The 13956-nt window shown below is 56.0% G+C and overlaps 1 protein-coding gene across 5 annotated transcripts in view; it reads left to right on the forward strand.

Annotated features, from left to right (window-relative positions):
- Positions 1-412: 412 nt before the first annotated feature.
- Positions 413-13956, forward strand: part of ROBO3 (roundabout guidance receptor 3) — a 16168-nt gene continuing 2624 nt past the window's right edge. Inside the window, exons 1-23 of one of the 5 annotated variants that reach the window (XM_023208543.1) lie at positions 413-758; positions 3827-4153; positions 4474-4631; positions 5023-5143; positions 5240-5378; positions 5676-5803; positions 6090-6214; positions 7412-7583; positions 7914-8119; positions 8337-8418; positions 8724-8889; positions 9097-9263; positions 9807-9928; positions 10120-10345; positions 10567-10688; positions 10962-11133; positions 11283-11468; positions 12183-12206; positions 12288-12330; positions 12546-12685; positions 12964-13158; positions 13325-13457; positions 13624-13836. In XM_023208543.1, the coding sequence (XP_023064311.1) occupies positions 599-758; positions 3827-4153; positions 4474-4631; positions 5023-5143; positions 5240-5378; positions 5676-5803; positions 6090-6214; positions 7412-7583; positions 7914-8119; positions 8337-8418; positions 8724-8889; positions 9097-9263; positions 9807-9928; positions 10120-10345; positions 10567-10688; positions 10962-11133; positions 11283-11468; positions 12183-12206; positions 12288-12330; positions 12546-12685; positions 12964-13158; positions 13325-13457; positions 13624-13836 (3527 nt within the window). In that variant the 5' untranslated portion in view covers positions 413-598. The other 4 variants (XM_031933865.1, XM_031933867.1, XM_031933866.1 and 1 more) reach the window with 4 other exon arrangements.

Raw genomic sequence — 13956 nt, forward strand, 5'->3', positions numbered from 1 at the left:
CAAATCCCTAGACTTGAGAGGGAATAGAAGTCAGAGCTTTGGCAGCAAGGAGCATTGCTTGCGCTTTGCCTCAGTTTCCATAAGGTTAGGGAAAAGAGAGGACAGATTCCTGTTCTAAAGTTGGGCGGAAGGGCAGAGTTCGACAGAGCCTCATCCCTCATCTTGGGTGCTTTGAGAAAGAAGGGACAATCTCTCCCTGCGTCCAGAACAGAACACTAGGCTTGGGGCGCGGGGCGGGGACTCCAACTCGCGTGCCACGCTACTCTAGTCTCCTGCCCAGATAGTGACTGTAGCGGTAGGGGTGGGAGGGTGGAGGGAGGTGGATTAATCCCTTAATTACGCCGTGATCGGTGTGGCACCTGCTTTCAGCCTGCCCAGCTCCCAGGGGACTCCGGCACTGGGGGGTGGAGAGAAGGACGAGGGAAGGAGGAGGGCACGAGGAGGCACCGACCGTACGCAGGCGAGCCGGCAGGAGAGCGGCACCGTGGCTGCCGCAGCGCGCAGAGGCTGTGGAGGGGCTTACGGCTCCCGGCCCACGGGTCTCAGACCCAGGGGCTGGGCCCCGAGCCCCCCGCCCCGATCCCAGCTGGGTCGAACCATGCTGCGCTACCTGCTGAAAACGCTGCTGCAGATGAACTTGTTCGCGGACTCTCTGGCCGGGGACATCTCCAACTCCAGCGAGCTGCTCTTGGGCTTCAACTCCTCGCTGGAGGCGCTCAACCACACCCTGTTGCCTCCCAGCGATCCCTCTCTCAACGGTGAGACCCTGCCTCTTGGGGATATGGGATCCCGGGATGGGGATGAGGTGAGAGGGCGGCGTGGAACGGAAGGAGAAGAGCTCTTGTCCCGAGGTCCAGGATTGAGCGGCGCCTCCCAGCGCCTCCCTGGGTCTTGGGGGCTAAGGGATAATTTGGAGCTTGGAGCACCTGAGCGGGGGTACCCGCGGGAGGTCGAGGGCTTGGGAGAAGATATCTACTGAGTCTTTTTACACCTCCTTCCCTTCCCCTACAACTCCCACCCCAGGTGAGAAGAACCGTGGCTGGTGACGGGCAGGGAAGTCCGAGCTAAGAAAGGCCCGGGCCCAGCGCAGGGAGGGCAGAGGAGGGGGCACGGTCTCCCGCCGGCCTCGGCCAAGCCGGGTCACTCAGTGACCCACCCAGGCAGCTGGTCTTCGGAATCCCGAAGTTTCCCAAGAACTCACTTAGGACCAGAGGAAGCCAAAATGCTGGATGTGTTTGCTACGGAGGGGACTGGGGCGGCGATCATTTTAAGGAAACTTAGAAGTTTGTCTTTCAGCGGCGGGACTCTCAGCCGGCCCACCCCGGCAGAGCTGTGGCGGGCGGGCGGAGCTGGCTGCGAGGTCGTTACTGCTAATTACGGCGATTAATAAATGACCGGGACAGCGCGCTCTCGTCTAGCGCCGCGGGGAAGCTGCGGGAGCCGGCTGCCGCCAGCCTTCGGAGAGGCCGGAGCGCGCCCCCTGCCTGCAGCATCGGCAACCCCCGCTTTCCCGGGCGCTTTCGCGTGTGGTTCCCTCCAGGTGCAAGCAGTCCTCATCCCTCTGCCTCGACCCACTCGAGTCTAGTGACGAGCACTGTGCTGGGGACTCGAAGGTGGAGAGAAAGGAGACCTGGGCAATATGTGTGTGTTTATGTGTGGGGCACATCAGGTGCTGAGGGAGGAGCCCCTGAGCCTCATTAGCATGGCCATTAGCTATTCATCAGGCTGCAGTCGAAGCATCTCCTGAGACCGGAAAGGGTAGGGGGAAATTCCAGGGAAAGGGCTCCTGCAGCTGTGTCTACAGGAATTAGGGGGAAAGGACCGACCAGAAGGGTGTGTTCCGTATGGAAGGAGTGGGGAGAAAGACTATGGGGGATGAGCCCGATTCTCCAACCTCTTGACCCTCCTAGATTCCCAGGAGGTTAAGCACAGACCCCTTCTCGCTGGCACCCCGCAGAGTCCCGCTTCTGCTCACCTAGCGCGTTTACAGAGTGTTTTCACCATACTTGGTCTCATCTAAGCTCGAAAACTTAGTGAGGTGTGTAAGGAAGGTGTTGACAGGCACATTTTGCCGCTGAGAAAATGCTTTATAGAGTGAATGGTACCCTAATCGTCACAAAAGCAGCATGAAGCAAAACCTAGCGATAACAGATTAGTCTATTTCCATTACACCTGAGGGCTATACCAAGGGGAAAAAAGAATATTGGGGTCTGGTAGAATTCGATTCAGGTAGAGACTGTAGGAGCCAAGATAAGGTGCATGTGCTGGGAACACAAGCCCTTAAATCATGGCAGAGTAGTAACATTTATCCCCCAATGCTTTACATACGTTATGATCTTAGAGCAACCCTATCACTACTCCCACATCACAAATAAAGAAACTAAGACTCAGAGAAGTTAAATAATTTGCCCAAGTTCTTACAGCTAGGAAGGGTCAAAGTCTGAGATTCCAGCCCTGGTTGGTTCAACACCAACACCTGAGCTCTCAGTCACTCCAGTGTTGCTCACCACGGGGTGTTCCAAAATTGGGAATGGGAGGAGATGGAGGAGAAGAGACGGGTGAAAAGCAGAGATTTCCAATTGGAAGAGAAATAGAGAAAATTATCCTCCCAAGTGGGACAGAAATCGATCTTCTTGACTACAGGCAATTAAAATAAACTTCTCAGGACAGAGCCAGCACTGATCAGCCTGTCCAGCTTTGTCTACAACAGAACTTCTAAGAGGAGGGGCGGGAAATGAAACCCAAACTCACACGTGGGCTGGAACCCAGAGGTTCCTGCAGATTTTGGAACAGGGTAGGAGGGGAGGGGGCAGGGGGCAGAACAGATGCTTGAAGTGGTCCCTGGTTATTTTACACCAGATTATTCAAGGCTGCAGTGGCACCTACTGGCCGCCAAGGGTTACAAATCCACTTTTGTTGGCTGGACTAGAGGCTGAGAGTGCCGGAGTATAACAGGCTCCGGGATCCCAAACCGTACTGCAGAAGGCGGAACAGGCCAAAGTCTGCAGGCCAAGTGACAGGTGGGACAGAATATGTGGATGAACTGATTCGAGTGAACAGGGAAAGTAGAGGAACATCAATCAGTAGGATATTCTATTGGAAACTATGCACCTCTCAGGAAAAGGAGACTTACTAATATTTCCACTGCTCTTTGAGTTCAACTCCTGTGATTTCACAGGACCCTTGAAATGAAGCATGATTATCTGGGGTGTCAGTAAGAAGGACTCTGTGCGACTCATAGAATCCAGGTTGACAAGCCCTTCTAGTCCCGGCCCTATCACTCCCGTCTTCCCTTTCATAAGGGATCCCAGGCCAGTCCACATTCCCAATTTCACTGGGCCGGGACCTTGCAGAGGTCACCAATTGTTGGCTCCAGTGCACGGTTACGGTCGTTTACTGAGCAAGGACGATCCGTGAACCAGTGCAGGTAGGAGATGGAAACCAGTGGGCAGGAGGTGAGGGAGGGGTCTACTTTCCAAGTGGTGGTTCAGCCACTCCCGCTTAAACTTGGCAGGAGAGGAGATGGAGGTCTCTAAGTGGTCCAGAAAGCTGGTCTAGAAGCTTATGTCCGGATTCCTCTACTAACCGGCCTGTCCGTAGGCATCTTCTTTTGAGACGAGGAATGTGGAACGTCTGCCAATAGGGAGATATTGGATCTTGCAGAGGGAGAGGGTAGGCGGGGAGGGGTGGAGGTGGGGGCGGGAACTGAGCTCCAGCAGAGAAGCACAGGAGATGGGACGACCAGAGGATTATCTTTCCCTCTGGAGCCTCAATCTGTCCCCACAATGTCCGGGTCTGAGCCCTCTGCGTCACCCCCTGTCCCCAGGGTCAAGGGTAGGATCGGAGGACGCTATGCCCCGCATCGTGGAGCAGCCGCCAGATCTGCTGGTCTCCCGAGGCGAGCCCGCCACGTTGCCCTGTCGCGCTGAGGGCCGACCCCGACCCAACATTGAGTGGTACAAGAACGGGGCACGTGTGGCCACTGTGCGCGAGGACCCGCGTGCGCACCGCCTGCTGCTGCCCAGCGGCGCCCTCTTCTTCCCGCGCATCGTGCACGGGCGCCGCGCGCGGCCGGACGAAGGTGTCTACACTTGCGTGGCTCGCAACTACCTGGGGGCAGCAGCGAGCAGAAACGCCTCGCTGGAAGTAGCAGGTGAGAGTCAGTTGATCGTCAGCTGGTTGCTTCCACAGCCCGGGGTAGGCGGGAGGGCACAGGGCAATCAGACCCAGAACCGGCCCCAACGACCTCAGCCCATTCAGCATCCTCCTTTGGGACCGCGACCTTTGATCTCTAATGGCCACACCACGGCCAGAGAAGGAAGTGGATCTGACTCCAGGCTGGTATTTTCTCACCTGGGAACGAATTCCAGTCTGCGGTGATCAACTCCCTCTCAAGACAACTTTCCTTGTGTACTCAGCCAGTTATGTCACTTTACACCCTGTTTATTCTTCCCCGACCCCCTCCCCACCCAGTCCTCCGTGATGATTTCCGGCAGTCTCCTGGAAACGTGGTGGTGGCAGTGGGGGAGCCAACAGTACTGGAATGCGCGCCCCCCCGCGGCCACCCGGAGCCTTCTGTGTCCTGGAGGAAGGACGGTGCAAGACTCAAGGAAGAGGAAGGAAGGATCACGGTGAGGGCGGGATTATGACTGGGGACCCCACCAGGAGAGGGGACATAGGGTAGGGGTCTGGGACAAGGCTCAAAGGCCCAGGAAGGCCTGGGTCTAAGGGTCTTGGAGGTTTCAAGGCTGGAGATTGAGATCAGGGCATTAGCTCACCAGAGACTAAGAGTCAACTATACAGGGAGGGATAAGGAAGACGGAATTGGTATAAAAAAGGGGGCGGGGCATGATACCCAAGGAACTTCCCATGTGATACGTGGGTCAGCTTCCTTGGCCGTCTTCATCAGCTTGCTGTGAGGATCAAATAAACTTTATACATATGTATATAAACACATATACACCATATATATATACACTGTGATAGCTGAAACGGACCAAAGTTACCATTATTACTCTGCAGATCCGTGGAGGGAAGCTGATGATGTCACATACACTCAAGAGCGATGCAGGCACGTATGTGTGCGTGGCCTCCAACATGGCGGGAGAACGGGAGAGTGCGGCAGCCGAAGTCGTGGTCCTGGGTAGGCACAGGGAATTTTGAAATTATGGGAACAGGTAGCCTGGAGAGCAAGAAGCCCTACAGACACCCTGACTGTTCATTCACTACCACTCCATAGAGCGTCCCTCATTCCTGCGCAGACCAGTGAATCAGGTGGTCCTGGCTGATGCCCCTGTGAATTTCCTATGTGAGGTGAAGGGAGATCCCCCACCTCGTCTACGCTGGCGCAAGGAGGACGGGGAACTGCCCACAGGCAGGTGAGAGGTCCCCTTCTGCCTGTAGGAAGACCCAACCTGATCAAGAGACTGTTCTGCCCTAGAAAACTGGAAGGCAGGCACATTGTCACTTGAGAGCACAGAGAAGTCTGTTTCCTAGAGCCTGTGGCCCCAGCCCTATCCAGTCCCTACCTCCATTGATTTGTCCATGGGTAACCAGCTTCTGTCCCTGCTGGGTCCTGCCTGTCTTTATGTACCTTGACCCTGGTGTCTGTCCTGGGGGAGAGAGAAGGGGTCTATAGCTGTGGCCAACCCAGCCTGGGGTGGGGAGTGGAGCAGGTATGAGATCCGGAGTGACCACAGCCTTTGGATTGGGCATGTGAGTGCCGAAGATGAGGGAACGTACACCTGTGTGGCGGAGAACAGTGTGGGCCGCGCTGAAGCATCTGGCTCCCTCAGTGTTCACGGTGAGGGCTGTGCTTGGGACTGGCTGCAGCAGGAACGGTAGAAGGGAAGAAGGAGGATGGTTGGCAGGAGACTGAGGGAGAAAGGGCAGAGCAGGGCATGTGGGTGGGACACCTGAGACTTCTGCAAGGAGTGGGAGGAGGAGAACGCTAAACAGGCTGGGCAGGAAGAGATGGATATCTGCTCCTATACGCTTGAGCTAAGCTGGAGCTTCTCTCTCCTGTTCCTGCAGTCTCCTTTCTTAGTGCCTCTGACTCCCTGTTCCTTTTTCTCACCTTCCCTTCCCAGTCCCACCCCAGTTGGTGACCCAGCCCCAGGACCAGATGGCAGCTCCTGGAGACAGCGTGGCTTTCCAGTGTGAGACCAAAGGAAACCCCCCACCTGCCATCTTCTGGCAGAAGGAGGGGAGTCAGGTGGGTGGCCATCTCCAAGGAGCTTCCCATCAGCCTCCCTCCGCGGCTCAGCCTCCCTCCGCGGCTCAGCCTCCCTCCGCGGCTCAGCCTCTCTCCCTCTACATTCTGCAAACTTCTCTCTGGGACTTCTGTTTTATCTTTGGGAGCCCCCAGAAACCCTTGCAGGTTATTTGAGAGGATTAAATAAGATAATGAATATAAAAGGCCTGGAACACATTGGGACACTTTTTAATAAATGATCATAATACACTTGGGTGGTAGAGAACAGTTCCGGACGGTAGTTTCTTAGAGAATCCTTCTGTTTCTGGCAAGGCTATCCTGAGGATGTAACAAACTCGATTTATCTCTCCTCCCTTAGACCCCTAGCTGCTCAGGGTGGAAAATTACTTGCTCTTCTATTTATAGTGGCCACAAGGGACTTTCACAAGGGAGAGCTCACAGTCATTCCTTTTGAACCTTGCAAACAAATCTCAAAATCCAGAAGCAGAAGTTACAACATAAATAACTCTCTCTAAAGGAAGGGTAGGAATTTTGCTACTGGAAACACGGTCAGCAAGATAAAATAAGTATGACAAGCTCCACTCTGCTGGAAAACAAGGCAACCTGCTACCTCATTCCAAATCGACAGCCACAATTTTCTAACATCTTTTCTAGCACCTGGGACTGCTGAATTCTAATTAGATTCTCACACGAATAAAAATGGTGATGGTTAGTAGGGGGTGAAGCAGGTGTTAGTCAGGGTCTCAGCATGGCGCCCTTTATCCTGAGACCCAAACCTGCCTATCTAATCTAATGGATTATCTTCCATGGATCTATCTAATGAAAATCATTAAAGCAGGAAGAAGAGGAATGTGTTTACCACAATGTGTTAGAAGACTTTCATATGATTACTTCATGTGATCTTTCTAACTATCCTCTAAGCGTCAAATTTGGGAAACAGGTTAAATAGCTTGTTCAGGGTTTCCCAACTAGTAAGTCACAGAGCTGGGAAGTGGACTCTGAAACTGTTGAATAAAATTCCCTGATTTTTTTTGTGAATAAATTTAACTACTTTGCCCAAGGTCACATCACTGCCGGAGACAGACAATGAACTAGAATCTTAGGAATTCTCTGAATTTTGAGACTGACAGGAATGGGGACCTCTCCCTGCCCAGTTGCCTGCTCATTCCCTACCCTGGTTCCTTGCTCTGTCTCCAGGTCCTACTTTTCCCCAGTCAGTCACTTCAGCCAACAGGGCGCTTCTCAGTCTCTCCAAGAGGCCAACTCAACATCACTGCGGTGCAGCGTGGGGATGCTGGGTACTATGTGTGCCAGGCTGTCAGTGTGGCTGGCAGCATCCTGGCCAAGGCCCTGCTGGAGATAAAAGGAGGTACGTGCCCATGGAGATAGGGCTCGACCCATGGCTTGGGAGGAAATAATGGCCTAAAGTGATGTGTTTCTCTAGGAGTCTATATACTATGTCTGCAAGAGGAGAGGTGTGTTCCTGAGGCATGTCCTTGAAGTTTGGAAACCAGCAGCAGAAGCCACTAATAATGGCTGGTCCTGGGCAGAGACTTAGATGATTATCAAAGCCCCCTCTGATCACCAGAAGTTTCAGAGGGTGGGGGAGGGAGAGTGAAGGAGTGGAGAATGAGGACAAGGGGCTGGCCACCAGGCCCTAAGCTCCTCCCCTGAGGTGCACACGGTCTTCCTCTCTCAGCCTCTTTGGATGGGCTGCCTCCTGTCATCCTCCAGGGACCAGCCAATCAGACGCTGGTGCTTGGCTCCTCCGTGTGGCTGCCATGCAGAGTGACTGGGAACCCTCAACCCAGTGTCCGATGGAAGAAGGATGGGCAGTGGCTGCAGGGGGATGACCTCCAGTTCAAGCCAATGGCCAACGGTACCCTGTACATCGCCAACGTGCAGGTGAGTGTCATCCTTGGGGCCCTAGTAGCTGAGAATGGCTATCTGCTCCACGTTCCTTACACAAGGAAGTACTCACTGGGCCTGTAGCCCCATCTTTATCCCTCTGTTCTCTCAGAGCACCTAGTGCCCAACGTCTTCCCATCCTTCTGCTACCCGCCTCCACCCCTCACCGGATCTTGCTGCACTCTGTTTGCCAGTGCTCTGCCCTCTCTTACAGGAGATGGACATGGGCTTCTACAGCTGTGTGGCCAAGAGTTCCACAGGGGAAGCCACATGGAGTGGCTGGCTTAAGATGCGGGGTGAGTTTTTTCTTTGTTCCCTTATTTTGATAATACCTTCCTCCAAACCTGCTTCAACAGGTAGTCAATACCCCCTCAAACTCCGGGATTAACTTTATGTCACAAATGCCATGGTTACGGTGGCGAGGATGAGGAGGACAGTAGTGGTGCCCATGGGAGGCAGATGTGAGTAGGGTTTCGTGTACTATAGCCCAGTCTGACCATCACCACTGCTCAGAGCTCCATAGCTCCCCTGGGAAGGAGACAGCTTACACTCGGGTTATCCTTTGCCTGTCCTTCTACTTAAAGATTATCTCCCACTGCAGAAGATTGGGGAGTATCACCAGACCCCCCTACAGAACCCAGTACCCCTCCGGGGCCTCCCTCTCAGCCATTGGTCACTGAGATCACCAAGAACAGCATTACCCTGACCTGGGAGCCCAACCCACAGACTGGGGCTGCAGTCACATCTTATGTGATAGAGGCTTTCAGGTATGGAGGAAGTTTTGAATGCAAACCTGGAGAGTTAAAAGGAGGGGATCCTGTACCCTTAGGGTCTTTGCTATTGTGAGGCGGGATTCTCCAATATCCTCTCCCAAGGGGAAGACATAATGGTGGTTCATAGAGAGTGGATGAGATGGAGTAGGCAGGTTGGGAGTTCCTGGCTTAGACAACCCTGTGATCTCCTTCCTGTTGTAGCCCAGCAGCTGGCAACACGTGGCATACTGTGGCAGATGGCGTGCAGCTGGAGACACACACAGTCAGTGGTCTGCAGCCTAATACCATCTATGTGTTTCTGGTTCGAGCAGTGGGAACCTGGGGCCTCAGTGATCCCAGCCCCGTCTCTGAGCCTGTCCGTACACAGGGTAAGGTCAGAGTCCCTGGGCTCATGGGCATGAAATGTTACATCGTAGAGCATCCCTCTCCCCCAAAACCATGACACTGTGGCAGTTCATAAAGTTCTTTCCTGCTGTGCCAGGTCTATACTGGTGGCCCGGCCTGGAATAGGAGATCACGTTTGCCTCTCATAGAAGAGACAAGGGAGGAGGAAGGCAGGGAGGGGGGAAGAGGGAAGAAGGAAAGAGAGAGAGGTATTCATTCATTTTGGCAGCTTCTGACTTCTGAGCCTTTTGCCCATAAATAATAGAGATTATTAAGACTAGAAGGGACCATGGAGGGGCCATCTTCATCTTAGAGATGACGAACTGAGGCCTTTAAAGGATGCATGTGTAGTTATGCTAGCTGGACACCGAAGCCCACATCTGGAAGCTATTTCCCTGACCAGTCCCCTCCTGACCATGGGGTGTGCTCTACTAAGTGGAGCAGGGCAGAGGTAGGACACGAGCACACTCTCAGTCGTGTCTCCCTGTCCCTGGTGGCCTCTGCTGAGTGGGTTCTTTGGTCAACAGACAGCAGCCCCTCTAGGCCAGTGGAGGACCCATGGAGAGGCCAGCAGGGACTGGCTGAAGTGGCTGTGCGCCTGCAGGAGCCCATAGTGCTGGGACCCCGGACCCTGCAGGTGTCCTGGATTGTGAGTGTGGTATGGGGAGGAGATTCAGGGTGGGGATGATTATGAGGCACACGAGGGCCTCCAAGAGTGAGTATGGGAGAGTGGGAGGTGAGTGGCTGGGGAAGGCGGCATGAGTGGAGGAGGGGCTGGGCCTGGAGGGCCTGTATGGCCCCAGCCTCCCGCTCTGGTGTGCCTTGTCCTGTCTCTCACAGGTGGATGGCCCAGTCCAGCTGGTGCAAGGTTTCCGGGTGTCTTGGAGGGTAGCAGGCCCTGACAGAGGAAGCTGGACAATGTTGGACCTACAGTCCCCAAGCCAGCAAAGTACTGTGCTAAGAGGACTCCCTCCAGGGACCCAAATCCAGATCAAGGTGCAAGCCCAAGGCCAGGAGGGGCTGGGAGCTGAAAGCCTCTCTGTGACCAGGAGCATTCCTGAGGAGGGTAAGGAGGGCCACTGAACAGATGGATGGACAAGAGGGAAGAAAAGGTGGCGGTGGAGGGGGGATGAAAATTTGCAGGATGAGAGCAGGGTGAAAGGGTGGGGAGGAGGAAGGGCTCTCAGTTCCCTAAGATGTTAGAACAGGGAGGGGGAATGTTGGGGCAGGAGGGGCAGCTTGCAATGACTATTTGTGTCCTTCTCACCATGCTCCACCCTGGCCCAGCCCCCAGTGGCCCCCCCCAGGGAGTGGCGGTGGCCTTGGGGGGTGATGGCAACAGCAGTATCACTGTGTCCTGGGAACCTCCACTCCCCTCCCAGCAAAATGGGGTCATCACGGAGTACCAGGTAGAGGGACTGAGAAGGGACTGGATGGGAGGGCCAGGCTGGGAGGGAGAGGGAGGACCTAGTGGCTAGAATTAGGGTGGAAGAAAACTATTATAGGTTTGGCTTTAGGGTTGGGGATGAGTTTAGGGGAGAAGAGAGAGGTTTCCAAGTGTTGTTTCCAGGTTGAATTACATTACATCTGTCTAAGGCTCCTCTACCATTTGAAGCCTTAAGTTTCCCGGTAAGGCTAAGAACCCCATTTCTGACTCTAAATCCGGGACTCGGCCTCCCTAGATCTGGTGCCTGGGCAATGAGAGCCGCTTTCACCTCAATCGGTCTGCAGCAGGCTGGGCACGCTCCGCAATGCTCCGAGGACTGGTTCCCGGTCTCCTCTATCGAACCCTGGTCGCGGCGGCCACGAGCGCAGGCGTGGGCGTGGCCAGTGCCCCAGTGCTGGTGCAGCTGCGTGAGTCCACCCGAGCGCAGGGCTGGGGATCGTGGCGGGGGCGGGGCAAGCCCCCAACTGGGGTAGCTGTGCCTGCCAGGTCGGGAATGACCCTTTCCCAGTTCCAGGGTTTCGCGCCCCTCCTCCCCTCACCTCTCTGACCCCCACAGCATCCCCGCCGTACCTGGAGCCCGGGCTGGAGGTGGGCGCGGGGCTGGCGGAGCGAATAGCGAGGGTCCTGCGGAAGCCCGCCTTCCTCGCGGGTAGTGGCGCCGCCTGCGGGGCGCTACTGCTCGGGCTCTGCGCCGCCCTCTACCGGCGCCGGAAGCAGCGCAAAGAGCTCAGCCACTACACGGGTGAGCGCCCGGCCCCTGAGCTGACGGAGCCAGGAGGGAGCCAGGCGGGCCATGGGGAGGGGCAGGGGCTTAGCCTCTGGCGAGTGAGGACCGGGTCGGGAGGAAGGGGTCTCACCGGGAGTTCAGCCTCTTGGGTAGGGGTGGGATACGCGGGGCGGCTCGAGTTGCTGCCAGGACTCGGGAGAGTTGCGGGCCAAGACGGGGCGGGACCTGGATCTGGGGAGAGGGGTGACTTTTGCCCCTAAGACGCCGCGAGGAGGCCAGGCTTTGCAACCGTCTCCATAAAGAAGGGGCAAGTTCGAGGACCGAAAGCCCACTCCAAGGGCGGGGGGCGGGGCCTGGCTAGAGGGGGTGTGGCCAGGATCCCAGGCAGTAAATTGTGAGGCGGGATCTGAATGGAAAGGCGGGGCTCGCTGAAAAGAGGCGACCCGAGTTCTGCTACTCCCTAGTAAGGGACGTCTCTGGAGAGAATCTGAGGTGTCTGAGGTCAGTGGTTTTCAATCTTGGTTGGCTATGCATAGGAATCACTTGGGGAGCTTGAGAAAAATACCGATACCTGAGTCCCACCCCCCAGAAATTCTGATGAAATCGATCCAGGGTGCAGCCTGAGTGGTAGAACTGGGACCGGGGCCGAGGAGTGGACAAGTATAGGGGTATTTCTGACCCTTCTCCTCATTTCCCCTCTTCTTTCTCCCACGGGTTCCTTTCTGGAAGCCTCTTTTGCCTACACACCGGCAGGTAAGCCATCCCTGCCCCATTGGGGTTCAGACCCCCCAGGAGGGCCCTTCTCTCACACATTCTCCCCCTCATTTTCCCCAGTGTCCTTCCCGCACTCAGAGGGCCTCTCTGGAGCCAGTTCCAGGTAATTCTCTTAGCCCATCTCCCCAGGATGACCTCCACCGAGAGGCCACTCTTCTTCCTCCCCGCTGCCGCCCCAGGTGGAGGGAGCATGGCCACCTCCCACCCCAACGCCACCGCCACTGCCACTGTCCCGCGACTCCCAAATATCGCCACCTCCCTTTCCTTTGCTGGCCTCTTCAGGCTCTCCGTCCCCAACGCTCACCTGCTCTCACTTAGGCCACCCATGGGCCTTGGCCCCGCCCCCTACCCATGGCTGGCAGATTCGTGGCCCCACCCATCTCGAAGCCCCTCGGCCCAGGAACCCAGGGGAAGCTGCTGCCCCAGCAATCCTGACCCGGACGACAGATATTACAATGGTGAGGAGTTCTCATTCCCTCACCTGGCTTCAGCACACTTCTCCCGACTACTAGGGCAAACTGAAGGGCGCCTGGGAGCTCAGTCTCTCTGAGGTTGGTCAGTCCCTGGGGAGGATGTGAGCTGGGGGAACCTCTCTGACCTACCTCCACCCTGGTTTAGGATGTAAGGCTTGTGTGGAGGAAGAAGTTGATCCCGTGGGATCTCCCTTTGCCCTCCATTCTGTTGTCCTCTATTTTTCTGTCTCTGCCCCCGGGGCCTCCCTCTTTCTTCTCTGCAGAAGCAGGAATCTCCCTGTATCTGGCTCAGACGGCCCGGGGCACGGCCGCCCTGGGCGAGGGTCCTGTCTACAGCACCATTGACCCAGCGGGGGAGGAGCTGCAGACCTTCCATGGGGGCTTCCCCCAACATCCCTCAGGGGATGTGGGCCCCTGGAGCCAGTATGCTCCTCCAGAGTGGAGCCAGGGGGACAGTGGTATGACTCCAACTCCTGAAACCCCGTTTAGCCCTGACCAGGGTATTCCCAAAGAGGATCCTCCTCCCTGACCCTCTGGCACCTAGCCTGGCACTTCCTTCTGACCGGTCTCATCTCTGGCTCTTTCCTGCCTGTTGTCCGGGCCTCCCTATCCTATTCTCCTCAGGAGCCAAGGGAGGCAGAGTGAAGCTTCTGGGGAAACCTGTGCCCTCTCTGAACTGGCCAGAAGCCCTGCCCCCACCTCCTCCTGCTTGTGAACTGAGCTGCCTAGAGGGACCCGAGGAGGAACTGGAGGGCGGGTAAGGATGCTCCCTGCTTCCAGGCCCACACACCTGCGGCCAGACCATGGGCTGCTGGGGGATGCAGAGAGGCTGGCAGAGGAAGGGGAAGGGGCAGCAGGGAAGCCAAAGGGAAGGTATGGAAGCAACTCAGCCCTTTCCTTCTCTCCTGCCTCTTTGACACCAGCTCAGAGCCAGAGGAGTGGTGCCCGCCAATGCCTGAGAGAAGCCACCTGACGGAGCCCAGCTCCAGTGGAGGGTGCCTGGTCACTCCATCCCGAAGGGAAACCCCCTCTCCCACGCCCTCCTATGGACAGCAGTCCACAGCCACTCTTACCCCCTCACCTCCTGACCCTCCCCAGCCCCCAACTGACATGCCCTGTCTCCATCAGATGCCCAGGTAGGGAGGTATATAGTACCTCATGCATTACAAGCCCTCTACACATATCTACTCGGTAGATGACTGAGTGGAGGGATGGATGGATGGATGGATGGATGGATGGATGGATGGATGGATGGA

The sequence above is a fragment of the Piliocolobus tephrosceles genome, chromosome 13, assembly GCF_002776525.5.
Source record: "Piliocolobus tephrosceles isolate RC106 chromosome 13, ASM277652v3, whole genome shotgun sequence".
Classification (NCBI taxonomy): domain Eukaryota; kingdom Metazoa; phylum Chordata; class Mammalia; order Primates; family Cercopithecidae; genus Piliocolobus; species Piliocolobus tephrosceles.